The 27,473-nt window shown below is 45.2% G+C and overlaps 4 protein-coding genes across 6 annotated transcripts in view; 2 read left to right on the forward strand and 2 right to left on the reverse strand.

Annotated features, from left to right (window-relative positions):
* Nucleotides 1-124: 124 nt before the first annotated feature.
* LOC6525013 (DNA-directed RNA polymerase II subunit RPB1) lies at nt 125-7,736 on the forward strand. The gene is made up of 4 exons (XM_002100816.4): nt 125-549; nt 1,163-3,406; nt 3,471-5,715; nt 5,833-7,736. The coding sequence occupies exons 1-4, from the start codon at nt 469-471 to the stop codon at nt 6,930-6,932; spliced, it is 5,670 nt and encodes a 1,889-aa protein (XP_002100852.1). The 5' UTR covers nt 125-468; the 3' UTR covers nt 6,933-7,736.
* LOC6525014 (peptidoglycan-recognition protein SA) lies at nt 7,714-8,635 on the reverse strand. Its single transcript, XM_002100817.3, has 3 exons — nt 8,287-8,635; nt 8,055-8,173; nt 7,714-7,993 (listed from the first exon to the last, which is right to left on the reverse strand). The coding sequence occupies exons 1-3, from the start codon at nt 8,589-8,591 to the stop codon at nt 7,809-7,811; spliced, it is 609 nt and encodes a 202-aa protein (XP_002100853.1). The 5' UTR covers nt 8,592-8,635; the 3' UTR covers nt 7,714-7,808.
* A 2,057-nt stretch (nt 8,636-10,692) lies between these two features.
* LOC6525015 lies at nt 10,693-13,944 on the forward strand. 2 transcript variants are annotated; one of them, XM_015190554.3, is made up of 4 exons: nt 10,693-10,824; nt 12,920-13,082; nt 13,151-13,336; nt 13,400-13,944. In XM_015190554.3, the coding sequence occupies exons 2-4, from the start codon at nt 12,966-12,968 to the stop codon at nt 13,577-13,579; spliced, it is 483 nt and encodes a 160-aa protein (XP_015046040.1). In that variant the 5' UTR covers nt 10,693-10,824; nt 12,920-12,965; the 3' UTR covers nt 13,580-13,944. The 2 variants fall into 2 exon arrangements, with proteins under 2 accessions (XP_015046040.1, XP_002100854.1); XM_002100818.4 differs by having other exon boundaries at nt 10,737-10,830.
* Nucleotides 13,945-15,985: 2,041 nt separating this feature from the next.
* LOC6525016 (death-associated protein kinase related) overlaps nt 15,986-27,473 on the reverse strand; it is a 53,885-nt gene continuing 42,397 nt past the window's right edge. For both annotated transcript variants that reach the window (XM_039372051.2, XM_015190555.3), the window contains exons 3-6: nt 18,467-18,679; nt 18,231-18,406; nt 17,838-18,156; nt 15,986-17,387 (exon numbers count right to left, since the gene is read on the reverse strand). In XM_039372051.2, the coding sequence (XP_039227985.1) occupies nt 16,217-17,387; nt 17,838-18,156; nt 18,231-18,406; nt 18,467-18,679 (1,879 nt within the window). In that variant the 3' untranslated portion in view covers nt 15,986-16,216. The remainder of the gene's footprint in view (nt 17,388-17,837; nt 18,157-18,230; nt 18,407-18,466; nt 18,680-27,473) is intronic.

The following is a 27,473-nucleotide window of genomic DNA, read 5'->3' on the forward strand; positions in this document are numbered from 1 at the left end:
AAATTACTTAACAAATTATTAAATGCTAAACTGAATATAGCTGAAATCGGCCGTTTCAAACTAGCCGGCAGCACGGTTAGCATGACCGTATTCCGCTGCGGTATTATGCCGCTGCGCCCCTGCAGTCACACTTTTCGGTCGGCGTTGTCCGCGTTTTCACATCGCATCGCGTCTAAAAAACGGGGTAATTCGCATTCGCAACCGCCTGTAGCGACCGATAGTTAAAGAATGCACGGCCTGGGTGCCAGCAACAAACTGTGATTGTTTACCCAGCCTTGTTTTTGGCCATCCGTGTCGTGCGATCTTCTCCTTTTCCTCTCCCAGCCGTTTCGTTTCCCTTGTCTTTCGCACGAGGTGAAAAGTGTGACGACGCAGCAGAAAACGCAAAACCAAAGTAGGGGAAAAAACCACTTTCTGTCGCCAGTGGCTCTGTCGGTCTAGTGGCCACCACCACCGCCGACGACCAGGATGAGCACCACCACGGATTCGAAGGCGCCACTGCGCCAGGTGAAGCGCGTACAGTTTGGCATTTTGTCACCTGATGAAATTGTAAGTGCAGCTCACAGATTCCTCCGTTCGACGCCATATTGAAAAATTGAACATTTTTGTAAACGCAAAAATAGCACTCTATTAAATTGGCAAACGCATATTGTGCATCTAAATAAATGGGTATTATTTCATGTACACATGCATCCCAGTGTATTTTCTTGCAAGGTTACCCTAAAATGGAACAGGAACAGGAGGTTTTATATTATAAAAACGATCAAAACTACAAACAAACACAGATAGTTCATGAATTGGAGTGTTTATCTAGGTGGAAAGTAGTCCTCGAAGTAGTCCTGGTATAAAATCCAGCACCACGATGAGCGAACTACAATTTACTGGTGGAATATTATTATTAATTGTCAATAAAGCATAATAAACATATTACATAGAGTAGGTATACTTGTTATTTATTTCCTGGGATATTGTTCGTACAAAATATATATAACCACCTTAAGTATAAGTGACTAAGAATCGACAATTACTGTCAAATATCACAGACATCAAGTTTTTATCAAGCTATGACCCTTCAAGCACCTGTTTATCAAATCAATACGGCATACACTTTACGAATTCCACCGTTGTTAACCCACATGTGTTGCTTCCTTCCTGATTGCAGCGTCGAATGTCCGTCACCGAAGGTGGCGTCCAGTTCGCGGAGACGATGGAGGGCGGACGTCCGAAGCTGGGCGGATTGATGGATCCGCGCCAGGGCGTCATAGACAGGACCTCGCGCTGTCAGACGTGCGCCGGCAACATGACCGAGTGCCCCGGACACTTTGGACACATCGACCTGGCCAAACCAGTGTTCCACATCGGCTTCATCACCAAGACAATCAAGATTTTGCGATGTGTGTGCTTCTACTGCTCCAAAATGCTGGTCTCACCGCACAATCCGAAAATCAAGGAGATCGTGATGAAGTCCAAGGGACAGCCGCGTAAGCGCCTGGCCTACGTCTATGATCTTTGCAAGGGTAAGACGATTTGCGAGGGCGGCGAGGACATGGATCTCACCAAGGAGAACCAGCAGCCGGATCCAAACAAAAAGCCCGGCCACGGCGGTTGCGGTCACTACCAGCCGTCGATCCGGCGAACAGGACTGGATCTCACCGCCGAGTGGAAGCATCAGAACGAGGATTCGCAGGAGAAGAAGATTGTGGTATCGGCGGAGCGTGTTTGGGAAATTCTCAAGCATATCACCGACGAGGAGTGCTTTATTCTGGGCATGGACCCCAAATATGCGCGTCCCGATTGGATGATCGTGACTGTACTGCCTGTTCCACCGTTGGCCGTGCGACCCGCAGTTGTGATGTTCGGTGCAGCCAAGAATCAGGACGATTTGACGCACAAGCTGTCCGATATCATCAAAGCAAACAATGAGCTGCGTAAGAACGAGGCCAGTGGAGCGGCGGCGCACGTGATCCAGGAGAACATCAAGATGTTGCAGTTCCACGTCGCGACGCTGGTGGACAACGATATGCCCGGCATGCCCAGGGCTATGCAAAAGTCGGGAAAACCCCTCAAAGCCATCAAGGCGCGTCTCAAGGGTAAGGAAGGTAGGATTCGTGGCAATTTGATGGGCAAACGTGTGGACTTCTCCGCTCGTACTGTCATCACACCCGATCCAAATCTGCGTATCGATCAGGTCGGTGTACCGCGTTCCATTGCCCAGAATCTGACCTTCCCCGAGCTGGTCACTCCCTTTAACATCGATCGCATGCAGGAGCTTGTGCGCCGAGGTAACTCACAGTACCCGGGTGCCAAGTACATTGTGCGCGACAATGGCGAGCGCATTGATCTTCGCTTTCATCCGAAATCCTCTGACCTACATCTGCAGTGCGGCTACAAGGTGGAGCGGCATTTGCGCGACGACGATCTGGTGATCTTCAACCGACAGCCCACGCTGCACAAAATGAGTATGATGGGTCACAGGGTGAAAGTGCTGCCCTGGTCGACGTTCCGCATGAACCTCTCGTGTACATCGCCCTACAATGCCGATTTCGACGGCGATGAGATGAATTTGCACGTTCCGCAGTCCATGGAGACGCGTGCCGAGGTGGAGAACATTCATATCACACCCAGACAGATCATCACGCCGCAGGCGAACAAACCCGTCATGGGTATCGTGCAGGACACTCTGACTGCGGTGCGAAAGATGACCAAGCGCGATGTATTCATCACGCGCGAGCAGGTGATGAATCTGCTCATGTTCTTGCCCACGTGGGACGGTAAAATGCCACAACCATGCATCCTGAAACCGCGTCCCCTGTGGACGGGCAAACAGATCTTCTCCCTGATCATCCCTGGCAACGTGAACATGATACGCACGCATTCCACGCATCCGGACGAGGAGGACGATGGACCGTACAAGTGGATCTCGCCCGGTGACACCAAGGTAATGGTGGAGCACGGCGAACTTATCATGGGCATTCTCTGCAAGAAGACCCTGGGTACTTCAGCCGGATCGCTGCTACATATTTGTTTCCTTGAACTTGGTCACGACATCGCTGGCCGGTTTTACGGCAACATTCAGACCGTGATCAACAATTGGCTGCTACTCGAGGGCCATAGTATTGGTATTGGTGATACCATTGCCGATCCGCAGACCTACAACGAGATCCAGCAGGCCATCAAGAAGGCCAAGGACGACGTGATAAACGTTATCCAGAAGGCCCACAACATGGAGCTGGAGCCCACGCCGGGTAATACTCTGCGTCAGACATTCGAGAACAAGGTGAACCGTATCCTAAACGATGCTCGTGACAAGACTGGTGGTTCGGCCAAGAAATCTCTCACTGAGTACAACAATCTAAAAGCTATGGTGGTGTCTGGTTCCAAGGGTTCCAACATTAATATCTCACAGGTGAGTTACTGACTAGCGATTTCCTTTCGAACTCATTTAATGTGCTGGCATATTTATATTTTAGGTTATTGCTTGTGTGGGTCAGCAGAACGTGGAGGGTAAGCGAATCCCTTACGGTTTCCGCAAGCGCACTCTTCCCCACTTTATCAAAGACGATTACGGTCCTGAGTCCCGTGGTTTCGTGGAGAATTCGTATCTTGCCGGCCTGACTCCCTCTGAGTTCTATTTCCACGCCATGGGTGGTCGTGAGGGTCTTATCGATACTGCTGTAAAGACAGCTGAAACCGGTTACATCCAGCGTCGTCTTATAAAGGCTATGGAGTCGGTGATGGTAAACTACGACGGTACAGTGCGTAACTCCGTGGGTCAACTGATTCAGCTGCGTTACGGCGAGGACGGTCTGTGTGGCGAGCTGGTAGAGTTCCAGAATATGCCCACGGTGAAACTGTCGAACAAGGCGTTTGAAAAGCGCTTCAAATTTGACTGGAGCAACGAGCGATACATGAGGAAGGTATTTACGGACGATGTGATTAAGGAGATGACCGACAGCAGCGAAGCCATTCAGGAACTGGAGGCAGAGTGGGATCGTTTGGTTGGCGATCGCGACAGTTTGAGACAAATCTTTCCCAACGGCGATTCCAAGGTGGTATTACCGTGCAACCTGCAGCGTATGATCTGGAATGTACAGAAGATCTTCCACATCAACAAGCGCCTGCCCACGGATCTCTCGCCTATGCGAGTGATCAAGGGCGTCAAGGGATTACTAGAACGGTGTGTTATTGTCACGGGAAATGATCGTATTTCCAAGCAAGCCAACGAGAACGCCACGTTGCTATTCCAGTGCCTAATCCGCTCGACACTGTGTACGAAATACGTGTCAGAAGAGTTCCGTCTGTCCACGGAGGCATTTGAGTGGTTGATCGGAGAAATCGAGACGCGTTTCCAACAGGCGCAGGCCAATCCCGGCGAGATGGTGGGCGCCCTGGCTGCCCAGAGTTTGGGTGAGCCCGCTACTCAGATGACACTGAACACCTTCCATTTCGCTGGTGTGTCTTCAAAGAACGTAACACTGGGTGTGCCGCGTCTCAAGGAGATCATCAACATATCTAAGAAACCCAAAGCTCCGTCGCTAACCGTTTTCCTTACTGGCGGTGCTGCCCGCGATGCTGAGAAGGCCAAGAACGTATTGTGCCGCCTGGAGCATACCACGCTGCGCAAGGTAACAGCCAACACGGCTATTTACTACGATCCGGATCCGCAGAGAACGGTGATATCCGAGGATCAAGAGTTCGTAAATGTCTACTACGAAATGCCGGACTTTGATCCCACACGTATTTCACCCTGGTTGTTACGTATTGAGTTGGACCGCAAGCGGATGACGGACAAGAAGCTGACCATGGAGCAGATTGCCGAGAAGATCAACGTGGGCTTCGGGGAGGATCTTAATTGCATCTTCAATGACGACAACGCTGATAAGCTGGTGCTGCGCATTAGGATCATGAACAACGAGGAGAACAAGTTCCAGGACGAAGACGAGGCCGTCGACAAGATGGAGGACGACATGTTCCTGCGCTGCATTGAGGCCAACATGCTGTCGGACATGACACTGCAGGGCATCGAAGCCATCGGCAAGGTGTACATGCATCTGCCACAGACCGACAGCAAGAAGCGTATCGTGATCACTGAGACCGGAGAGTTCAAGGCCATTGGAGAGTGGCTGCTCGAGACGGATGGCACATCGATGATGAAAGTGCTGTCTGAGCGTGACGTGGACCCAATCCGAACATCCTCCAACGATATCTGCGAGATTTTCCAGGTGCTGGGCATCGAGGCGGTGCGAAAGTCTGTCGAAAAGGAGATGAACGCCGTGCTGCAGTTCTACGGCCTGTACGTGAACTATCGTCACTTGGCCCTGTTGTGCGATGTGATGACCGCCAAGGGTCATCTAATGGCCATCACCCGTCACGGCATCAACAGGCAAGATACTGGTGCCCTTATGCGTTGCTCCTTCGAGGAGACAGTGGACGTGCTGATGGATGCCGCCGCTCACGCAGAAACGGATCCCATGAGGGGCGTATCTGAGAACATTATTATGGGACAGCTGCCCAAAATGGGTACCGGCTGCTTTGACCTTCTGCTCGATGCAGAGAAGTGTCGCTTTGGCATCGAGATTCCCAACACGTTGGGCAGCAGCATGCTGGGCGGCGCCGCTATGTTCATTGGCGGTGGATCTACACCGAGCATGACGCCACCGATGACGCCGTGGGTTAACTGCAACACTCCTCGATACTTCTCTCCACCCGGCCACGGTAAGTACTTTCAATATCTATTATTTTCTTGATCCAGCAACGCTGTATCGCTTGTTATTTATCTTTTTTGATTCGCTTGCCGAAAATATTTAATCTTTTTCTTTCTTGTGTTTGCAGTGAGTGCCATGACTCCTGGCGGTCCCAGTTTCTCGCCCTCGGCTGCGTCGGATGCGTCCGGAATGTCGCCTAGCTGGTCGCCGGCACATCCGGGTTCATCACCCAGTTCACCGGGCCCTTCGATGTCGCCGTACTTCCCAGCCTCGCCGAGTGTTTCTCCCTCTTATTCACCAACAAGTCCGAACTACACGGCATCTTCTCCCGGTGGAGCCTCGCCCAATTACTCGCCCTCAAGTCCAAACTATTCGCCGACATCGCCGCTTTATGCGTCTGCAAGTCCGCGTTACGCCTCGACAACGCCAAATTTCAATCCCCAGTCGACGGGCTACTCGCCATCTTCATCGGGATATTCGCCAACATCCCCGGTATACTCGCCAACGCCGAACTTCCAGTCGAGTCCGTCGTTTGCGGGCAGTGGTAGCAACATTTACTCGCCGGGCAATGCGTACTCGCCCAGCTCGTCCAACTACTCACCAAATTCACCATCCTACTCGCCGACATCACCATCGTACTCGCCGTCGAGTCCTTCGTACTCGCCAACGTCGCCTTGCTATTCGCCCACATCGCCTTCGTACTCGCCAACGAGTCCGAACTACACGCCGGTGACACCTTCATACTCGCCGACAAGTCCGAACTACTCAGCGTCGCCGCACTATTCTCCAGCCTCGCCAGCTTACTCGCAGACGGGTGTGAAGTACTCGCCGACATCGCCGACGTACTCGCCGCCATCACCGTCGTACGATGGGTCTCCAGGATCGCCACAATATACGCCAGGATCGCCGCAGTACTCGCCTGCCTCGCCTAAGTACTCGCCGACCTCACCGCTGTACTCACCCAGCTCGCCACAGCACTCACCCTCCAACCAGTACAGCCCAACAGGATCGACATATTCGGCGACGAGCCCACGATACTCGCCGAACATGTCCATCTACTCGCCGAGCAGCACCAAGTACTCGCCCACCTCTCCAACGTACACGCCCACGGCCCGTAACTACTCTCCCACGTCGCCGATGTACTCGCCAACGGCGCCATCACACTATAGTCCCACGAGTCCGGCCTACTCGCCCAGCAGTCCAACGTTCGAGGAGAGCGACGACTGAGGAAGGGAGGACGGGGGTAGCTCCCCCAGCACGGCCCGATCCCCGGGACGGTCGAGCCGTAGTTAAGCACCGACTACGATCAGGCGGTCGATCGTAGCGGAGAGGGTGAATTTAACAATATCAAGTCTGCATACAGCTGATAGGTCTCTCATAGATAATTCATTACTGTTGGCATAAGCAGTTTCAAGAAATTTGTATAAACAGGCATACAGTTTTGAATTTGGTTTCTGGTTAAGCGTTTAACAGAAAAGTGAATTCGAAGCCCTTTCTACTTGCACAAATTGACCCAAGCTACAATGCTTACACGGTAATTGATGATTCCCACACCAAATGGATGCGAATGTAATTCTTGGCACTACCTATTGTATGCAATTGTTTATTAACTGAAAGTACTTTCACTTTTTTTTTTTACATCCCTAAACTTATGTGGCCTAAAGTTAGAAGCAAGACCCTAGTTATTAAGGACAACCAGTCGGTATAACTTAAGTGCGGGATTTAAAAAAGTCAAGACCAAACACTATATCTAGCGTTTTCCAAATACCATAATACCTAAATCCTAATTAACCCGATCAGTTGTTTTCGTCAGCAATATGTTATCGCTCGCACCCAAAAGTTATGCCTGCTGCCCAGAAAGTTGCGTAACTACGCATAAAAGCATAAGACCGAAGGCATGCATACACTACCTATATATTCATATATATTTTTATGACCGAAACCTTTTTGTAAATTATGACACAAAAAACAAAGTAGAAAAATATAAAAAAATAAAAACAAAAAAAAATACTCAACAACATAGGGATTTTATATGGCGTTTTTTCATAACTAAACTGATGTGTTGTTCATGCTGGCGTCTAACTGGAATTCTTCGTATTCGATTTACGGATTCGAGAGCCAGTGCGGCCACTCCTGGATCTCGTTGTATAGCGTCAGTCCGGGGCTCTGGGTGCTGATCACCTGGGAGCCGGCTATCAGGGCGTAATCCTCGCTCAACTCCCCCTGTTGCACTCCGCAGGCCAGCAGATCCTTGGCTGCCTGGAGAGCTGCATCCGTTGGCAGCTTGTCTGTCGGAGATTATGAGCATGTAGTGCTACACATAGAGGATAATATGAACTAACAACTTACCCACAAAGTTGCCGATAAAGGCTATGCCCGTGCCATTGGCATTGTATCCATAGGTGTGGGCTCCTCGCAATCCCCAGCCAGTGCCCTCGTATACAATTCCGTCGCTGCCGATCAGAAAGCTGGAAGGGATCGTTATCAAAATAGTAATAGATAATTACGAAATTTACATCTTCTAAGCGAAGGTTGAAACTGTTCTTCTTGACATACGTATGTAGTATAGTAGCATACTTACTTGTAACTAATATCGTTGTAATCCAGGTCGTTCTGATGATAGGCCTGCATGTTCTGCAGAATCTCGGCGCACTTGACCAGTCCGCTGCACTCGCCGGTGACCGTGTGATGGATGACCACGTAGCGGATGGGACGCACCTGGTAGTGGAGTCCCAACGATGGCTTGCCGCCCCACTGCCGCTTCAGCTTGATGGTGGGGCAATTGACACGCGACCGATGACGCGACTTTCCGGCGGAGACGAGTGCCACCAGAAGCACCACCACGACGGCCACAAGCCAAGGCGATCTGAATCTAACGACCAGCATGATGGTGATGTGCTAACATCTGTGGCTGGATGAGCACTGCTCTCGGTGGCCTATCAGCCGCATTTATCAGGGCCAACGATCTGAGCTTACGAGCTTCTGGAGCTTACGATCCTCTACAGCCACAGGGGACTCCCAACCATTAGCCATCTCCAGATCTTCCGATCCGTCGATCTCCGCGTTCTGTGTTCGGTTCTTTTTTCTTTGCATCACTTTTGATAGGCGGCAAGCAAAAAGCCCAAACAAGCATTCAAAACGGGTTGAAAGCCGATCTGAGTTGTCATTTCCGCTCAGCTAGTGACGAATGCTCCTACAGAGGCAATAAACAAATGTGAAATGCACATACATAGAAATACTGGGAATCAATCTAATCCACAGATTAGCTGAAAGTCTCTAGAGACGTTTACTGATAACGCACACAGAGACTGTTTGTTAATGGACTTAGAAATATAACAAATAAATTAAGTATTACTCACGAAACTATGATACATTTTACTGTGTACAAAAAAACCCTCAAATTTTTAATGAAAAGATATAGAAGGCTTGCATGCCGACATGTAGTACGTTGATTTACTTAATGGATTTAAAAAAAAAGGGCGAGGAAAAACGTATATGTATGTACATTCCTTAAATAGAACATAATGGTAATCGTTTTTGCTGAAAACAACAAATAATACATTTTGTAGGTCAATGAAATGCGCGTACAAGTATCTGTCTTTCCTTTTCGTATTTAACTTCATATTCATGGCGTTTCATTGGGATGAATGGGTTTCGGGAAAAGTTAAAAGTTCTTTCACAAAGCGGATAATAATTGACCCCCATGCGATGAACTTGATTCCGATGTGCAGTGTCTATAAATTGTGAATTACTCATGGCGGGCATTTGCATGTCTCTGGCTTAAGGTTCTCCTCCGAAGGCGATCCGCATTGCAAATGCATTACGCTACACCAACTGGATGCGATGCGCTTCAATTTCTCATTCATTCATTGGATTCTATTAGTGGTATTGATAAAAGCCATTTGCCCGATAACTACCACCCACTGGGGCGGGGCTACGAGTAACCGGCGTCATCTCCGCCACAGAAGCATTACTCATCATCCTTCCCTCTCAGTGCTTTACTACTGCACGGGAAGAAAATATGTGGTATCTATAAATAATGTATCTTACATTATGGTAACGTGCATATAGATAACATATGTAGTTGAACTTAAAAATTCTGTTAGTCGAAATGTAAATGTAACATTGTAATGTAATGAAATACATTGCAGTACCAGATAAAGTACGTAACGTAATGTAATACATTGCAGTACCATTTAAGTACGTAACGTAATGTAATACATTGCAGTACCATTTAAGTACGTAACGTAATGTAATACATTGCAGTATCAGATAAAGTACGCAAGGCTTCGTATATAGTGAGCGTTAAAGCGCACTAGTATTTCTTCCAGTGCACTCCCTATCGCCTTCACCCACTCTTCTCACGCTTCTCACTCTCAGGTGGCGGTGAGTCAGAGGAAATGTTTGAGGAGCTTTCACGATGGTCCGGTCCACCACCACTGTCCACTGGCCAAATGGCGACCAAGTTTAATTCCTTTCTTTTTAATTGCCAATCCGTGGGCGGCTAATGAACAGTGTCGGGCGGGGGCGTGGCCGGGGGCCTAGTTGCACTTGAAGATTACAAATATTAAGGTTGGCCGCTCCGCTGCTCCGCTGCTCCACTGCTCCGCTGCTCGGCTGCTCTGGCGCTCACTCGATGACATCATGACGTCAGGCGTCATTTATACCGCGATAGCCAGCAGTCAAGTCAACTTGTTGGCGTTGTTGGCTGAATTGCCTTGCTGATACCCTGGATGAAAACGCCCCTGGGTGGCATCGACTCGCCCAACGCAAGAGCTTTCTGTGTTTCATAAACTTTCAGTTGTTTCAAATTTTCATTTGCATGGCTTTTACCATGTCTTGTCAAGTTAAAGTTAAAGTTATTGGAAGTAGAGAGTATCCGCCGCGTCGAGTCGCAGTAAATCAGTCTGGAAGGCTTCTGCTGGGTCTTGTTTTGTTTTCGTCTCGGCTGCGTCGACTGCGACGCTGAAAATTGAGGCAGAGGCAGTGGGCCAAACGCTTCTATTTTTCAGTTTCGGTTTCAGTTTCGTTTGCAACGTGCGCGCGAAAAGACGCAAAAGTCGAAAGAAAAGTGCTAGAAAAACCAGTTGGCCGAGTCCTACGCCGAATTTTGAGAAAAGTAAGAGTAAGATTCACACCGAAAACTTTAGATATACAGAGAGGTACACCTACCAGCTACCCCTGGGACTATATGTGTTTTTTTTTTTTTTAAATTTTTTTTGTACATTTCGAAAAGCACGAGGAAATGGAATTTTCGGTACTTTGCTGTGAATTAAAATTGTTGTTCATATTTTTCGACTACAAGTATTTTCACTGCCTGGGCATTAAACTGCATTATTATTGGCGGCGATGATATCATTTCCAGAGCGAAAAGTCGAAAAAGCGAAACGAACGTGAGTCGCGTTTGCTGAAGGAATGCAGTGGGGAAATATTCTTATCAGCAGACTGCTGGTATGCTTTTTCGTATATTGATTGATTGTTGTCATCTAGGAAACGGCCTAAAGCGGCCTCTTTTATCATCTTTTCCGGCCAACGAGAAATGCGAGGGGGCCAAACAACAACCTGTTGCCCAAGTTGGTTAGCATGCGAATTACACTTTCGCATACCATAATACCATAGGCATGATATCATACCGCTTTTCAGCGGAAATCCGCCGCCTAATCAATATTCGGAATGTATTTTGTTTTATTTTGATAAAATGTCGCACATGGTTCTTGTTATTTTGGCTTTGGTTTCGGTTTTGCTTTGTTTTGTTTTCCGATTTTTTGGTTTCTGGGTTTTGGTTTCGGTATTACGCTTCGGAATTTGGGCCACACCCCTTCCATGCCCCTGGGATATACGATGTATATACATATACATACATATGTATGTATGGACCTCTACCACCTTTGTGAATTTCGATGAGCATCATCAAAATTGTCTGTAAACTATTGCGTCACCGGTGGCGTCATCGTTTTTGGACCTGACTAATGCGCCGCCGATTTTGAGGAAGGTCCAAGTTCTGAAATCCAACCCCATTCCAATTCCCATCAATCGTGTACAAGCACATTTTCGAAATCAGCATATTTCGCTGGTCTTGTTTACTTTTCGCTTTTTTAAATCGTATTCTTCTTTCCTTAGTTAAATGATATCAAAATAAATTAATCTTTCAAATTTATCTTTACTCCTATGGATGTTAAAAAAGGCTTTTATTCGATTCACGTTTGCTTTAAACCATATATAGAATATGCATTTCGAAAAGCAGTAAATTTGATGGTTATCCCACTATCCTTCCGTTTGCTGTTTGTTTTAAGCTAATTATTTGTTACCAAAGCGCTAAACTGGTTTTATTTGTTTGCCTACATTGTTTTTCGGCTTGATAACCAATCAAATCATATCAGTCAGAGTTTAGTCACAATCAGACTTCCAGATCTGGCATGGAATTTGCGAATACCCTCCATTATGCCCACCCACGGGCATCTGTACACTTAAAGTGTGTGTGTCCCAATTACGAGCGCGGCGCTTTTCTTCAGTTTTCCTTCAGCTTTTCCACAACGAACAGCAGGCAGCAGACCATAAAGTTCATGACGTTTATGCATATGTACATATATGTACATACATATGTACATTATTATATCCAATCCTAGGCGAACATATAGACGTGAGCGATTCATCCATTTCGTTCGCTGCCGATCCCCGAAAAAGGGGGGAAATTGTATGGGGGGGAGGCATGGGGCGGGTTTGTTCTCTCGACGGTCAAGTAAATAGATTTTTCCGATTCTCCCACTGCTTCAATAACGCATTTGGCGCTTTTTCGCCTGCGAGGCCGGCATTGAAAATTGTTTTAAAATTAGACAAAAAGCAAAAATCCAAAACAAATACAAAAACAGCAACAAATGGATGGCCAAAAATACACAAACATTGTATGGATACAGTGCAGATCGATGGGCGTGGCAAGGGCGTTCGATCTGTAACAGCTGGCCCAAAAGTACAAAAAAATTCAAAAAAAAAAAAAACCTACCATATGAATTACGATATTCGGGGGATATATGTAAGTGAATCATAGATGGAAATCATGTAGCCTGAATCACGAGCGAGCTTGTTCGCTTATCTCTACGAATTTTAAGCATTTAAATAATATGTGCTAATTTATTCTGTATTATTATTTAATTTGTGGCCTTATCAACGCCGTTTCATTCGCCTTTATATTAACCACTTGTGCTTGTTTTTTGCAGACCCCACCTTTAACCCCCCGAAAAGAACCACCGAAGTAGAGCCAAGATGTCGCACTCAGTGACCATTACCCGCACCACCACCAGCACCACCAACACCTCCTACATTGTCCTGAACACGGGCTATCTAAAGTCTTTCCCCGGAATCCTCAAGCTCTTCGAGCTGGTGCGTTCATACTACCAAAAGGCCATCTAAACTTTTCATTTAATTTAACTACCATTGGTTTTGCGCAGATCATTGGTGCCGCCATCGTGGGTATTCTGGCATACAACTTCCAGGACTACCACAGATACTTCTATGGCCAGCAGGATCTGTTCCATTATCTAATGGCCGTTACCTTTATGATAGGAACGTTCTGTTTACTCCTCGCCTGCCTCACGTCGCTCAGCACGGGCGGCATTATTGCCAAGACAATCTATGTAAGTATAATCTTAAAGAGCTTTAATTGGCTAAACAATTTTATTGGTCAATACTTTTTGCAGGAGCTGATTTACCACAGTGTGGCCGCCATCCTGATCCTGGTCTCGTCCACCGTCCTGCTGCTCAAGTTGCGCGACGTGAAGCACGACGCCTACATGGCAGCCGGTGTTCTCGGCCTGGTCAATGCGGTGCTGTACTTCATCAGCGCCTTCCTGGCCCACCGATCCTATCGCGGCATTTAAGCACTAAACCACCCAAAAACCCACCGCCCACTCGGCCATCTCCCAGTGCCCCTCAGCGAGTGTTCAAGTGGATCAAGCAATCTCAAAGCATTTTGGTCCTTCCCCACATCCAACCATTGTAACCATTGGCCATGCGAAGCAGAAAGAGGAGGCGAAAGCCCAGGGATATACATACATAGATGTAAGGGAAGTGGGTGCCAAGCGGCGGAATCTTTGTTGTACTGTGAAACGTTCTTTGGCGCTAGTTACACTTACTTATACTTTTACCGATATATACAAACTTTTTTTTTTGTCTCACTTTCTTTTGTACCAAACAGATTGTCATGTATTCGAATAAAGATGTATGTCTATATGTTTTTTCTAAAGGTGCAGTTTAAATTTTAGCTGCATCATGGTTTTATTTGTGGATTATATTTTGTAGGCCAGTGTACTTTAGGATACGATTCGTTTCATTCGATCGGCAAAGTGTTGCATACTTATGGGCCGTACGGAAATGCTAACAGCTGTTAAGTTGCTGTTAGCAAATAAATATTGGTAATCCTTTCGGAAAAACAAATATTGAAGCCAAGTTAGTTCTATTACCCATATTTTATATACCATAGCATATCAGCCAACTAAAGAGATCCGTAAACAGACAACACATTGTGGTAATTTTTGTGGTTTTTATTGAATATATTTTAAATTAGTTATCTATAAAATAATTACTATATAATATAATATATAATAGAATTTGCATCTTTGTTTGTCTTCTCATAGAAATAGATTCTCTAAACACAAAAAATCAATTGAAATTACTAATCACTAATAATAATTAAAACACACTTCTCGCTCCATCTGGCGCAGCTTTTTTTTTTAATATGTTGGTGGCCACAAAGCCCTTTCCTTTAACTACTAATTTACATATACAGTAAACACAAATAAGTGGTTTAGGTGTATTAAAAAAAAAAAATCATAGTAATTAAGAGAAGTACACGCAAGTATTAAATATAAAAGAAAGGGGTAATCGATTACGATAAATTAAGCATTTTTCTTTAACAATTAAATTACCCTCCTTCGATCGCCGACCACACAAACGTTTTGCCTAATAAATACAACTCGTATATCAAGCTCTAAGATATGATTATTGAAAAAAAAGAATTACATTTAATTATATTCGCTGCTGGCTGCATTTTGCATTCTGCTGGCTGGAAGTATATACAAAAACCGACTTAAACGAGGAGAACTGGGGAGCTGGAAACTGGATTTGGATCTGGATGTGGATGCGGATTTGGGTCGACATTGGAATTGGAATCGGGTTAAGGATCGGATAGATGGTAGACGGTTGTCCCTCTGTGATGTCCTCCTATATGATCCATGCGGCTCACCTCAAGTTATGTAATGTAATGTATTCTAGGCAACATTTATGCAACGATTTGAACGATTGAACAATTGAACACACACCGAGACACACGATTAACAATTTTGCTTGGCTTGTAACATTTTCTAAATTCTGATTCCCTCTAGGCGAATAACACTGTATGCTATGCTATATGATTGATTATCATCTGATTGATGCACTGATTGGCCGATTAACAAACGCTCTACATAACCAATGGCGGGCACTCAAATGTCGTTTCACTTTACTTTTTGGTACATATATATGCTATGTATAGTCTATATGTGTATGCATATGTATATAGATAATGTAGTTGTATAATTTATGCTAGGCCAAAGGGCTTACTTGTTTGCCTTGTGGGCCAAAAATTGACATTTATATATTCGTTGAAACAATGAACACTATCCTCGCCTTCACTCTTCACTCATCACTCCTCTGATATGTCTACCAAAAATTCCGTTGAAATCAGCTTACTCTAATACACCTAACGCTCGGTTCGATTCCTTAATCTTTCATCTCTTTCGTTTAGCTTCATTTTTCCCCTCACATTTCGCATTCTCGTGACTTTATCTAAGTTGTTTTTCGTTTTTCTAGTGTGTGTGGGGTGTGCTGCGGGTCGCCCACACACACGGTTGCCACCGAAAAGGTCCAATATTGTAGTTTAACACCACATTTATGTTAACAATTATTAAAAAAAATCAATTTCAATAACTTATAAAACTGTAAAGTTTGGTATGAATATGAAAACTTTGAAATTGTCTTTATCTAATTAGAGGTTTTCACATGGCAACCGTGATCTTGTGGGACACCCAGATGCTAAGGCCATAAAAAAATTAACTAAATTAAGCTCAAATCAAAATCAATGCATCATCGTCGTCGTGCCAGTCTGGCGGATGATCCCCTCTCCACTTCCACTTCCACATCCATCTCCCGCTGCAGCACCAATTCCAATTCCAACTCCACCTCCAATTCCAGTTCAAGTTCCCGTTTTCTATTCCGTTCCATCTCCACCGGTTTCCCAACGCTGATCCTTTTCCGTAGCCATAGCTCCTCAAATCGCCACTCTGCCACCTAGTGATCCTGCAGCTAGGTGACTCGCAGCCACTCCTCTTCTCCTTCTGCCAGTGGGCGGTGGTCGGGGGAGGAGGGTGATGCGTCGTGTTAGTGGTCGTGGTGGTAGCCATGGCAGCTGGTGGTTACATGCAGCACAGAAAGCGATGAAAGAAACTTTTGGCATTGCGGCTGGCCCGGCTGGCCCTTAGCTAACAGATGATACCCTGATCCAGGCTCAAGTTGTTGGTGGCGGCCACGGCAGCGGCATTCTTTGCCGCAATCACCACATGATGATGGTGGTGATGGTGATGGTGGTGCATGTGATGGTGGTGCAGATGGTGGGCGGCACTTGCTGACTTTCCTGAGCTGCTGCTGCTGGCGGAGGAGGTGGCTGTGGCTGTTGCTGGAGCAACGACGCAGTGGCTCGCGGGCGCTGTGCTGCTGCCCAATCGCTGGCTGTGGATCAGCAGTGTGGCGGTGCTGCCGGATGTGGTGGGACTGCTGCCGGGACTTGGGCTCGGATTCGAAGTGCTGCTGCATCCATTCTGTGGCGTCTGCTTCTTGTAGACCGTGGTCAGCGGCTCCGAGGCCCGGCGAATGCTGTTCATTCTGACCGATGTCGTCGTTGGCGAATGCAGACCACTGCTGCTGGTCACCGATCCTCCACTGCGCCGTGCTACTGACGAACCGCTTGAGTCCTCCAGCTGAAATTTCTTCACCAGAGCCTTGACGGACGTGGCCGAGCCATTTGACTCACCCGTCGGCGTCTTGCGAATCACCTTTGGTGTGGTGGGTGCGTCGGGAAACAGTGTGAGTGTGGCCACCACCGTGGCATCCTCGATGCCATTGGAACTGCCCAGCTGGATTGTGGCGACTGGCTTCTTTACAAACGTGGCCGTATACGTGTTCTCCTTGTCTGAATCCGAGGCTCTTCGCGTTGGCGTCACAATTTGGGTGGGCTTGTGAACGTGACCATTGCTGTTGCTGGTCAGCGTGTGGATGGCTGTGGTGGTCTCGGAGCTGGGACTACTCTGCAGCTTGCTGGTTGCAATTGGTATCTTGGAGATGCTGCCGCTACTGTTCGCCCGATGGTGGCCATTGTGCGTCGGCTTGCTGTGCATTTGGCCGGATTTGGCAAGCTGATGCTGCTGGACAGGTTGTTGTTGCTGTTGTGGTTGTGGTTCTGTCGCTGGCTTCTCCACGCTCTGTGTCTCCTCCTCCACCTGCTCCTCCTCTTCCTCGTCCTCCACATCGTCGTCGTCATCCTCCTCTTCCTCCTCTTCGGCATCGCTCTGGGGCTGCAGATAAATCTGTCTGTCCAGGGAGCAGTCGTCCTTTAACCAAATGTGCTCCAAGCAGCCAGTGGCACTCATGCGATCGCTGTAAGAATAGTTAAACAAACACCATTATAAATAAATATTACTATAACAGTTTTACATGCAGTTTGTAAAAATGATAGCTATAATTGACACGTACAGGAAATCCACTGACTGTTTTATGGAGATAGAAAAATTTTGAATTCACAGCAACGGAAGTTAAAAATTCCTTTCGTGTTGATAAAGAAATTGTTTAATAGAATCAATTACGTGAGACAGAAACTTTACATTAATCACTCTTACGTAAAAACCCTATTAATCTGCTGACCACAAAATTAAGAATGAGTTCTGTTCAGGAATTATTCATATTCAATTGAGAACTATAAACCAATACGTGGATTTCATTTTAGATTTGTGATAGTTTGGTAAATTCATAACAGCATCAGTAGTTTCCCAGTGCTCGCTCATAAGCTGATAACTGATGATAAACTGCAAACACAAAACCGACACTTACTTTGGCTTAATTCGCAATGCGCGACGGATGAAGTCGATGGCCACCGGCGAGACGCCGCCAAAGAGGTTGTCCGGAAAGGTGAGGGCGCACTGCGAGATGTTGAGGAAGGTCTCCTGCTTGGTGTCGCCGCCGAAGGGCGAGAATCCCGATAGCAGCACGTAGGTGAGCACGCCCACCGACCAGATGTCCGTCAGCAGGGACAGCGGCTCGTATTGCAGCACCTCGGGGGCCACGTAGTCCGGTGTTCCGGCCATTTCCCGCACATTGATGCCCTCGCACACCACCCGCGAGATCCCAAAGTCGCACAGCTTCAATCCATCTGTTTTGGATGTACAATCGATTAGTACAAGCCATTCATTCATCTCCTTATTTGTTTTCAATGAGAATACGCACCTTCTATGCGCTCGCCGGCGAGCAGGATGTTCTGCGGCTTGAGGTCCAAATGGGCAATGGAGCGATCGTGCAGGAACTTCAGGGCCTTGAGCACCTCGCGCATGCAGTGGCGGGCCTGCGCCTCCGTCAGGCACTCCTCGTTGTCCAGGATCGTCTGCAGCTCACCACCAGTGGCCCTGCACCATGAAATGCATTTAGATTCGATTTTCGTATGCGAAACAATAGCGTTTACTTACAGCTCCAGCAGGAGTGCTGTGTCCGAGCGCGTCTCGTGGACGGCATTGAGGTTGACGATGTTGTCCTCGCCCTCGCAAAGCATCAGCACCGCGATCTCGTGCTTGATCTCCTTGTCGCTGCTCTGCGCCCGGCGCCTCCGCTTCAGGAACTTTGCCGCAAAGTGTGAGCCCGTGTTCTTGTGAATGGCGCGGCGAACGGCGGCGAATTTGCCCCTGCGAATGGAGATGGGAATGGTTGGGGATTAGAGTAGCCATTGGTTTCTGTTACGACCAGCCCACACAGTGCGTGAGCCAGCTGCGATCATTTTTCATTCATAAGTTAAGTGGATTTGGGCCGAGTTGCGGTGAGAAGAAGGAGGAACGCTGGTCAGATAATTAACACTACACGAAAAAGCTCAAAGTCCCCAAAATGTCTGCATTTGCTTTGAATCTAGGCAATGTTGTTCCTTTGCTTAGAGGAATTTTCTAAACCTTTGATTTACGGAAATATTTGTATTACAAAATTGGCAATCTTAATGTTTGACAATATACAGACAATACAAAATATTTAAATTGTTTTTTTTTTTGTAGTGCACAAATCGAACGAAAAGTGACTCAACGCGACGCCTTTTGACAAAGTACGTGCCATAATGAAGCAATTGCGCTTCCGGCAACAGGCAAACTACTAAACAACTAAAACAGCAACGCTATTGCCAACACTTAAAGCAACACAACAACTGGCGAGCCGATGCGATGCGGCAGCCAGAACAGGAGCCAAGCCAGAGCGGTGGCCGGAGGAAAGAGGCTTTGGTGACAAAGCTGGCATACCAAATAGTTGACCAGCTGCTTCTCGTTCAGGGGCCTCCTCCTGCCCCTTTGGGAACCCCACCACCCACCACCCACCTCCCACCTCATCCTCATCCTCACCGCAGCCAAGAAGACGATCACGCAAGCCTCGATCGGTTAAATGGGTTGGGGAATGGGCAATGGGTAATGGGTAAAAGGGAGGCGCACTTGCTTCGCTCACAACCCATTTCAAATACTCTTAGTACCAGGAGAACGTTTAATTATCGATATTCTCGATAATAGTCATGTTCTATACGACTACTACAATTATTGGCACTTATTTAGGCCTCTTAAACGAAATGATTTAAGTAGGCTTAAGACTACTTAAAACATTAAATACAAATGAAGCTAAAATAGGTGACACACTTAATCGATGGTTTTGTCGATTTTTTCGATAAGTTAAAGATATTGCGATAATTTATTTATTTAAATGTATTTGTCTAAAAAGGGAAGTTAAAGCATACGTATAGGCAGTTTTCAATCATAGAAAGCGCGCAATATAAAAATTCCCACAGATTGGTTCTCAATTTTGATAGTCGTCCGATGTGGTCCATTGGCGTCACTTAGCTAATGAGCTCCTACGATCCCAAAAAGGGGCTTTGGCTGGCCATCAATAATGAGTAGCGCTTGGACGTCGTCGCCTTTGCCGGACTGGTTTTCTAATTGCCCCCTCTGGCGGAGATGGCCCCCACCTGCCCCTTTTGTGAGGGGGGGGGGGGGGGGGCTGTCAAGTTCTGTGTCTGCGTTCCGGCAGCCAAAGTTCTGTGGACCCCCGCCCCCCTTCCTGGCTCACTAAACTATTCGAGCCCCTGGTAACTGTCGCTGTCTCTTTCTCTGACATTGACAGCGGACAGACGACAACAACAAACATTGACTTGGACTCGGGCGCTCCTGTCTTTCTATGTCTATTTGCACTCCCGCTTTCTCCAGCTCCTTCAGTGACAGTTGTTGTCTGGTCTTACAGAGAAAGAAAAGTCTGGCTAGAACTATTTAGGCAATATTTTCTGGGATTAATGCTTAAACGAGAATGTAGACTGTGCGATAATCTCATATGTGCTACTAGCTACTACTTACTTACTACCTCAGTGTTACTAGCTTTAGTTTTTAATACGATTAGTATCATTTACAGTTTTTATTGCAGTGCATCCATGACTAGAATCGGCTGCCGTGTTTAGCATTTGGGCCAGTCTGCAGTCTACAACTAAACAAACAACACAACATGCCTGTGTAGTGTAGTGTTGCGGGTCATAAAATAAAAGTTGTCCCGGCATCAAATTGAAATATTTAAAGCCTGCAGAGGCAACAGCAACAGCAACATGAACATATGGAATATGGAAGGAAGTCTGGGCCACAACTCAATTTCGCAATGGTTTCGTATTCATGTTTTTCGTTTGATTTAATTAGCCAGGCGATTTGCATACGCGATGAGAATAAACAAAATGCAACAATGTTGCGGGAACCTGGGATCATGTGGGAACATTTTTTCTTTTTTCTGTTGTTGGGGGGCGATAAGTTTTCCTGTCCACATATAAGGACTATTTTTATGCCGGCTAGAGGGTAATTAAATGAGGTGTATTGCTATTACTGGTCATATAATTAGATGCTAGCCTATGATTAATTCAATTTGAAATGCCCCTGTGTTTATTTACCCCACTTGCGACAGGGTATCAATTGTTTCGACCATCCACAGCAGTCGCAAGTTGGGGCTGTGCATTAACATAAATTTTAATTAAATTACAATTTTTGCACTCCTCACTGGCCGGCAACAACAGAAACATTGCCTAATTGGGCAAGGTCTTCTCTGATCGTAATAAAGTTATTGCCCTCTTCTACTCTCCTTTTTGGAATTTTATCTGCTCTTCTGTTTCTGTTTCTGTTTTTATTTCTTTTTATTTTTTGTGGATTTTGTTTGCTCATTGCTGGTCGTCCGTTACGTAAGACAGTTGAAATGCTTTTGGCACGACTTTATTGATTGGATGGACATTTTTTTAAGGGATTTTTCAACTTCATTTTGTTTACAGTTGGGAGATGACAAAGCCATAACTTAAAGTTAATTCTTAAATACGAAAAGAAATAAATCAAATTTCAAATATAAAAAAGAGTAATGCATTGTGACTTTTTATCCTATTTAATTACTTGCCTTTTCGAATTTATTATTCTGACAGCAAGTGTTTTTCGTATTTATGGGCACTAAAAAGTGTCCAGCACTTGGTTAACTGAACTTTAAAAGGTCAAGCCCGATGACGATGATGATGATATAGGGGCAAAATACGGTGGCTATAGCCGAGAGTTCATGGTTGATCGGTTGCGTAGAACTAAACTGGACACACCCACGCAGCTCTGCCCTTTTTTTTTTTTTGTTTTTTTTCCTATTTTGTTGTATTTTTGAAAGCTCTCGACAAAACATAATAAATAAATAATAAACGCTTTATAAACAGATTGCCAAAAAATTCGAGTGTGAATTTTGTTTGATTTGAAGTGGTGTGGAATCGGAGAAGATTCTAAAATTGGTCAGCTTTGGCGTTTTTTTTTTTTTTTTTTTTGGCTTTTTGGTTTGATCGCCTCAAATGATCGTCAATTGATCGGATCTACATACAAACATGGCATATACAGCCCGCCCCTTTAACCCCTTAAATGCTGATTTCATGATTCGATCCACCGAGAAGAGAGGAAACGACAAGACGAGACTCAAACAACTCAACTGGAGATGGAGACTCTAAACCGAGGGCCAAATAAGGTGGCGTTTAAAAACGCGCACAAAACGCGGCGCGTGCACGTGTCAAGATAATACCAGCGGGATTATAGAAAGAGGGGGGTTCGGTTGCGAGGGAGATTTGTGGGGTTAAGACTTGATGATGGAGGCTCCAACCAAACACACAAAAAAAAACCCAAAAAAAATACTGCGCAATATTTACATTGCCCTTTTCCAGTCATTTACCGCCAGGCTGAGAGATCGAGAAACAATAAGCAAAAAACGCCAGAAAATTGGGAAAATAATCGTAAATGTTGCAAAAGTTTTGTGTTTGCCGAAGGTGGCGATTGAAGATGCCCAGAAAGGTACCGTAAACAATTCATTGATTTATTTACTTATCATTTAATATTGCCCAATTGCGGGAAAAAGAATGGTACTTTGTTAACTTCTTTTTGTTTATAACGAGAAGCTCATCACCATAATGCTTTCAAACTTGATTTTTTTTTTTGCTATTATTCAAAGTGCCATTTATTTAAACATAAAATTTTTGTGAATTTTCCGATGAGTGATCTGTGTGATGGCCTTTTCGCTTGAATCTCTCCCTCATAAAACAAATCACCCGCAAAAATGTGCAAATAATTTTCAAGTACCCCCTCGTCTTGCTTGTGGCCCGTTTGGATTTTTGTTTACTCGCGCGGCTCAATTAAATAAACAGCCACACACGGAGAGCCAGAAAAGCGTTGCCTCTTTAATTTTTCCTTTAGCAGATTGCAGATCGAATTGTTTCATTCGGTTTCTTTATTCGTTTTTTTTCTTTTCTTTTTGATTGTTTATGGCATTTTAATTGTTTTCGCCTTTCGCTGGGGCGCTCGTGTTTACGCATTCCACCTCTTGAGCGGGTCAGTTTTGGTTTTTGGTTTTTGCTTTTGGTATTGGTTTTGGTTTAGTTGTTTAGCTTTTTGACTTAGTCGGTGGACTAGCGATTAGGCAAATATGTAAACCAAAATCCAAACAAACAAATAAAGGAATAAACAAACCAGCAAATAGAACACATCAAACAGAACAGCTAGCAGCTGCAGTCGATTGGCAAATCGCATTGAGATCGTTGTAATTTCAAAACTCCCCCACAATTCGATCCGATCCAATCATTTCGATTCTAAATCCAATTCCAATTCCAATTTCAATTCCCATTCGAATGCTAATGCTAATGCGATGCAATGCGATGCGGAACAATGTCACCAGCATTCATTAGCTAATTGGGAATTGCAAATTGTGAATTTAAGAATTTGTTTTGTTAACAAGGTGCAAATTGTTAGGCGGGTGCTGTTTGTTCTATAGCCAAAAGGTTAGCCAGTCGCCCAAAAGCGGCAAAATGATCATGGGAAATGGCTGAAGTATTCGATTCATAACGATTTTGAAGGTTTCGCGCTTTCCCATTCGCTTTAATTAAATAACAATTATGAGAGTTTCAATAGTATGGTAATTATAGTTTGCGGACTTTGGTGTTACAGTTACATACAAATAGTGGGCCCAATTTAATAGCAAAGTAATTGGCTTAATTTTATATTTAATATATTGTAATTGCTTTCTTCTATGCATTTACCAATTTCTGATGTCCCTTTAAATTTATATAGTTTAGTGTGCTTCATCCCATGTCATTTTTAAACCAACAACTTTAGCGCCATTAGGTTGCATTTTGAGGAATCGGTCTCTTGAGAAGTCTGGCTATATACCTTTCCAGGTGCCCAGATATTTCCTTCTTGTGGCTTTACAATAACATTTTTGCAACTTGCACTTCTCGGCGGCCTGAAGAATTTCAGCTTCCTCTTCTTCGTTTGGCCAGCATCTTCGACGTTTTCTTTTCTTTTCTCGAGGTTTTTCTTTTCTTTCCCTTTTTTTTTTTTTTATTTCTGCCTTTGATGGTCTGGGCCCAAAGTGCATCTAAGTGTTGTTGTTGCTGTTGGGCTGGATGGATGCTTTTAGCACAGTGCAGCGAAAGAAAAGGACAGGTATGTGCACATGGAGCAGAAAGAGAGAGAGAGACGGCGAGTGCAATGAACCAGGAGTGAAGTGCAGAGTGGAGTCATCATCGTCATCGTCATCCACGTCCTCATCGCCCCGTACCCATACCCATACCCACACTATACCCATACCCATAACCATTCCCATCCACATCCACATCCACATCCCCATTCCCAATCACATTTAACGTCAGGCCAACTAATAGTTTTCTTTTTTGACTGACTGTTTGAAAGGTGACTAACGAGACAAGAGACATTCATGCACACAGCCAAAAATTGTCACTGAAGTGCTCAACGAAAAGCCTATCCGAAAAGGATAGGATCTCTATGTAATAATCAAAAAAGTAAACGAGTATCATATAAAACTACTTTATGAAAAGGTTCAACTTCATCATTATTAATATAATTACTATATATTTCATTATATTTTATAGCTGCGCTTGTTTTTTCAGTGTGCTGGATTGCTTCTAATGTGACAATTAAATTTGTCAGGAAATCCAAGCAGTGCGAAGAATGTGTGCAAGCAGTGCATTGCCCAGAGGAGAAATGCAAGAATGCCGCGCAAAAGAGACAGCCTGCGGGCGAGCGAAAGAGACAGACCGTCGTACTTACACATGCACATGCTACATATATGGTATATGTTGTATGGAGGAGCAGCGCTGACACGATGAGGGCCCATGCGTCACGATAATATTATTAAGCTGCAGGGCAGCCAGTGCATCCACAGTGCTGGGCACGAGAATGGTGGGAGATGAAGGGAGGATGGGATGGGATCCCTGGAGGCGGAGGATGAGGAGACAAGCCTCTTGTTATGCAAATAACAACACAAGACAAGCACCGAAGCGGTGGACGGGGCAGCGAGGTGGTTCTGATTAGGTTTTTGACCCACAAAATGTCAACAAACCAAGGCAAGGGCAGTTTCCACTAAAGGGAAAACGTATGTTACAGACAGGGACAAGCGACTAGTTCTGAGTGTCGTGTCGAACCACAGGGATAAGTCAATATTGTATGCCGAGTTGTTGTAAGCAACAAAAGGAAAGGTCACTTTGCCCAAAAAGGTATTAATTAAAAATACAAATTAAATGCAGTATCAATTTTCGTGTTATTAAATCTTTTCAATTGTCAGGTAAATGTATCTGCTCAGTTTTTTGTTTTTGAAAATTGGTGAGCCATCTAAGAATTTAATCGCGTCTTTTCATTTTTGCTCGGCCTTTGTCCAAATCATATTTCATTTCCCGTTTGGCTTCAGCTATCAGAATAAATCACAGATCGAAACCCACTCGAATATACGATTTTGCATTATACTGTGCGATGATTATGATATTGAATTGGCTTTTCGTCGGGCACTTTCGAATTTGCAAATTGACATCAATAATTTCCGTTAAATGTGCCAATTGTTAATGCGTCTTAGAGCCCCCGGTTGGTGGCTTTTTTCGACGATCGCTTGGCCATTTTTGGTCAGCTTAAACACAAAAAAAAAAAACGACTATGACTGGCGAAGCGGCAAAAAACGCGCACAAATCGCGTGGGCGTCGCGCGCGCTTTGTTTTTAATTGTGGACAAATTTGGTCAGAGCTTAAAGGCAACCAAGCGCGTGTGTATGTTTGCTTGTGTGTTTTTAATTCATTTAATAATTTTGCGTTCATTTTTGCTGTTATTCGAGTTTGTGTTTGAGTATTGCCATAGTCAAGGATTAATTTCTTTGTGTTATTTCATTAATTTGCAGCTTTGTTTGCTCTTGGCACACACATAAAACACAAAAGACAAAAACGCAGAACACATGACAGACAACATGCTCTGCATTTTTTGCGCCTTGCATTTGGGATTTTGCATTATGCATTTCCTTTTCAATTAAGAGCGTGTCAAAGCCCCCGAGACGAGGGTTTGTCAACAGGGACAGGTTCATAATCGGGTGTCCTGGGTGCTTTTGTTGTTCCTGCTTTTGTTTATATTTAATTCATGTTTTTTCCTCCTGTTTTTTTTTCCTGTTTTTCTTTTTTTGTTTATCTGCCCGGGCGGAGAGATTTTGCCTTCGCTTTAAGCACTTGACATTATTACACACAAAAAAAATCGCACACTCATATGCAGACTCATGCAAAAGAGCTTGCAATGTAGGTGGTGTAAGTACAGTAGGTGCCAAAAGTAAGGGATCTCTAGGAGCCCACTTAAATAATATTCCATCTATATTATTTCATGTGCACATAGTTAAGACGTCATGGCAAATGCAAATCGATTTTGGACGTAAATGTATGCAAATGTATATTTGATTAAGTGGGAGAAGCGCTGAATTAATATTTGGCTAGCCGATTTCCATTCGAATGTTAATTGGAAATCATAAAAATAAATATTTGATAGCCTTTGCCTTTGCCAGGTCCGAACGTAGACTTTAGCCACCCACTGTACAGTATCCATGCTATTCTAGGCTCACAGCATGCAGTCGTATCCTTTTTCCACCCACTTCTCTACACCCATTTCTGTTGCTGTTTCCGTTTCCATTTCCCATTTTCCACTTCAGCTTGACACATTCATTCAGTCAGTCAGTCAACGGAAAGAGAGGGCCATACGTGGCTAGAAAGAGACAGGCGCTGGGCCATCGACACCCACTTGAAAATGTGTCAGGCTCGTTAGCTTAGTTGGTTTGGTTTAACCCCTGTTTGTTGCCTTTACTTGCATATATCCCTTTTCTGCTTCCGTTCGCTCACCTATTTTCGAGCTTTCACAGCGATTTTTAAGCGGCTTTAATTATGATAAATTAGCTTAGCAATTGCCAATTGGCTGATATGGCACACACAGCTGCCTGCTGCCTGTTTCTCTTGCTCCACTCCCCACTTCGATTTCTGTCGCTGGATCCACAGTCGCCTCCAGTTCCCCAGTTCCCCAGTTCCTCAGTTCCCCAGTCGTCTCACACAATTGATCTGAGTTGGCTTTTGGCCTGCCTGATATCCTTGAGCTGCCAGTGGCTATTTCATTTCATTTCCATTTGTATTTTTCTCTGTATCGACTGTGATTGGCTGGCCATTGATAAGACGACGCATTCCACGAGTTCTTTGGAGCCGGATCACAAGACATGTTGACTTGTTTAGCGACTGTCGACTGTAGTTGATTGCAGTCGAGTGCGAAAATTGAATACGAACCTAGTGCCGGGCAGTGAACTGTGAAACTTGTGGAGCCGCGGTTTTAGATTCAATGCAAGATCTAAATATGGAGTAGGAGTAGTAATAAGGGCTTATATCATTCTTATTTATTGTATTTTAAGGGCTAATCTTGGACTTTTCCAACCCAAACTCCACGGGGGAACTAGTTCCCAGTTGTTCTCCAGCATCCAGCATCTAGCATCGAACACTCCACAAAACTCCCATTCCATGTGGCAGCTGTGGGGCTAATCTCGGGGCACATGCCACCAGACAAAATGAATTTATTGGCAGCCCCAAGAATCACAGCACCATGGACAAAAAACAAAGTACAAGAA

This window comes from Drosophila yakuba, chromosome X (genome assembly GCF_016746365.2).
Source record: "Drosophila yakuba strain Tai18E2 chromosome X, Prin_Dyak_Tai18E2_2.1, whole genome shotgun sequence".
NCBI lineage: Eukaryota > Metazoa > Arthropoda > Insecta > Diptera > Drosophilidae > Drosophila > Drosophila yakuba.

Excerpts from the sequence above, each read along its gene's own strand:
- LOC6525013 (XM_002100816.4), top strand. The coding sequence starts at position 469 with ATGAGCACCACCACGGATTCGAAGGCGCCACTGCGCCAGGTGAAGCGC. Across the intron at positions 3,407-3,470 it reads CCAACATTAATATCTCACAG|GTTATTGCTTGTGTGGGTCA; the intron begins GTGAGTTACTGA and ends TTTATATTTTAG. Across the intron at positions 5,716-5,832 it reads CTTCTCTCCACCCGGCCACG|TGAGTGCCATGACTCCTGGC; the intron begins GTAAGTACTTTC and ends TTGTGTTTGCAG.
- LOC6525014 (XM_002100817.3), bottom strand. The coding sequence starts at position 8,591 with ATGCTGGTCGTTAGATTCAGATCGCCTTGGCTTGTGGCCGTCGTGGTG. Across the intron at positions 8,174-8,286 it reads TACAACGATATTAGTTACAA|CTTTCTGATCGGCAGCGACG; the intron begins GTAAGTATGCTA and ends GATCCCTTCCAG. Across the intron at positions 7,994-8,054 it reads CTTTATCGGCAACTTTGTGG|ACAAGCTGCCAACGGATGCA; the intron begins GTAAGTTGTTAG and ends AATCTCCGACAG.
- LOC6525015 (XM_015190554.3), top strand. The coding sequence starts at position 12,966 with ATGTCGCACTCAGTGACCATTACCCGCACCACCACCAGCACCACCAAC. Across the intron at positions 13,083-13,150 it reads TCCTCAAGCTCTTCGAGCTG|ATCATTGGTGCCGCCATCGT; the intron begins GTGCGTTCATAC and ends GGTTTTGCGCAG. Across the intron at positions 13,337-13,399 it reads TTATTGCCAAGACAATCTAT|GAGCTGATTTACCACAGTGT; the intron begins GTAAGTATAATC and ends TACTTTTTGCAG.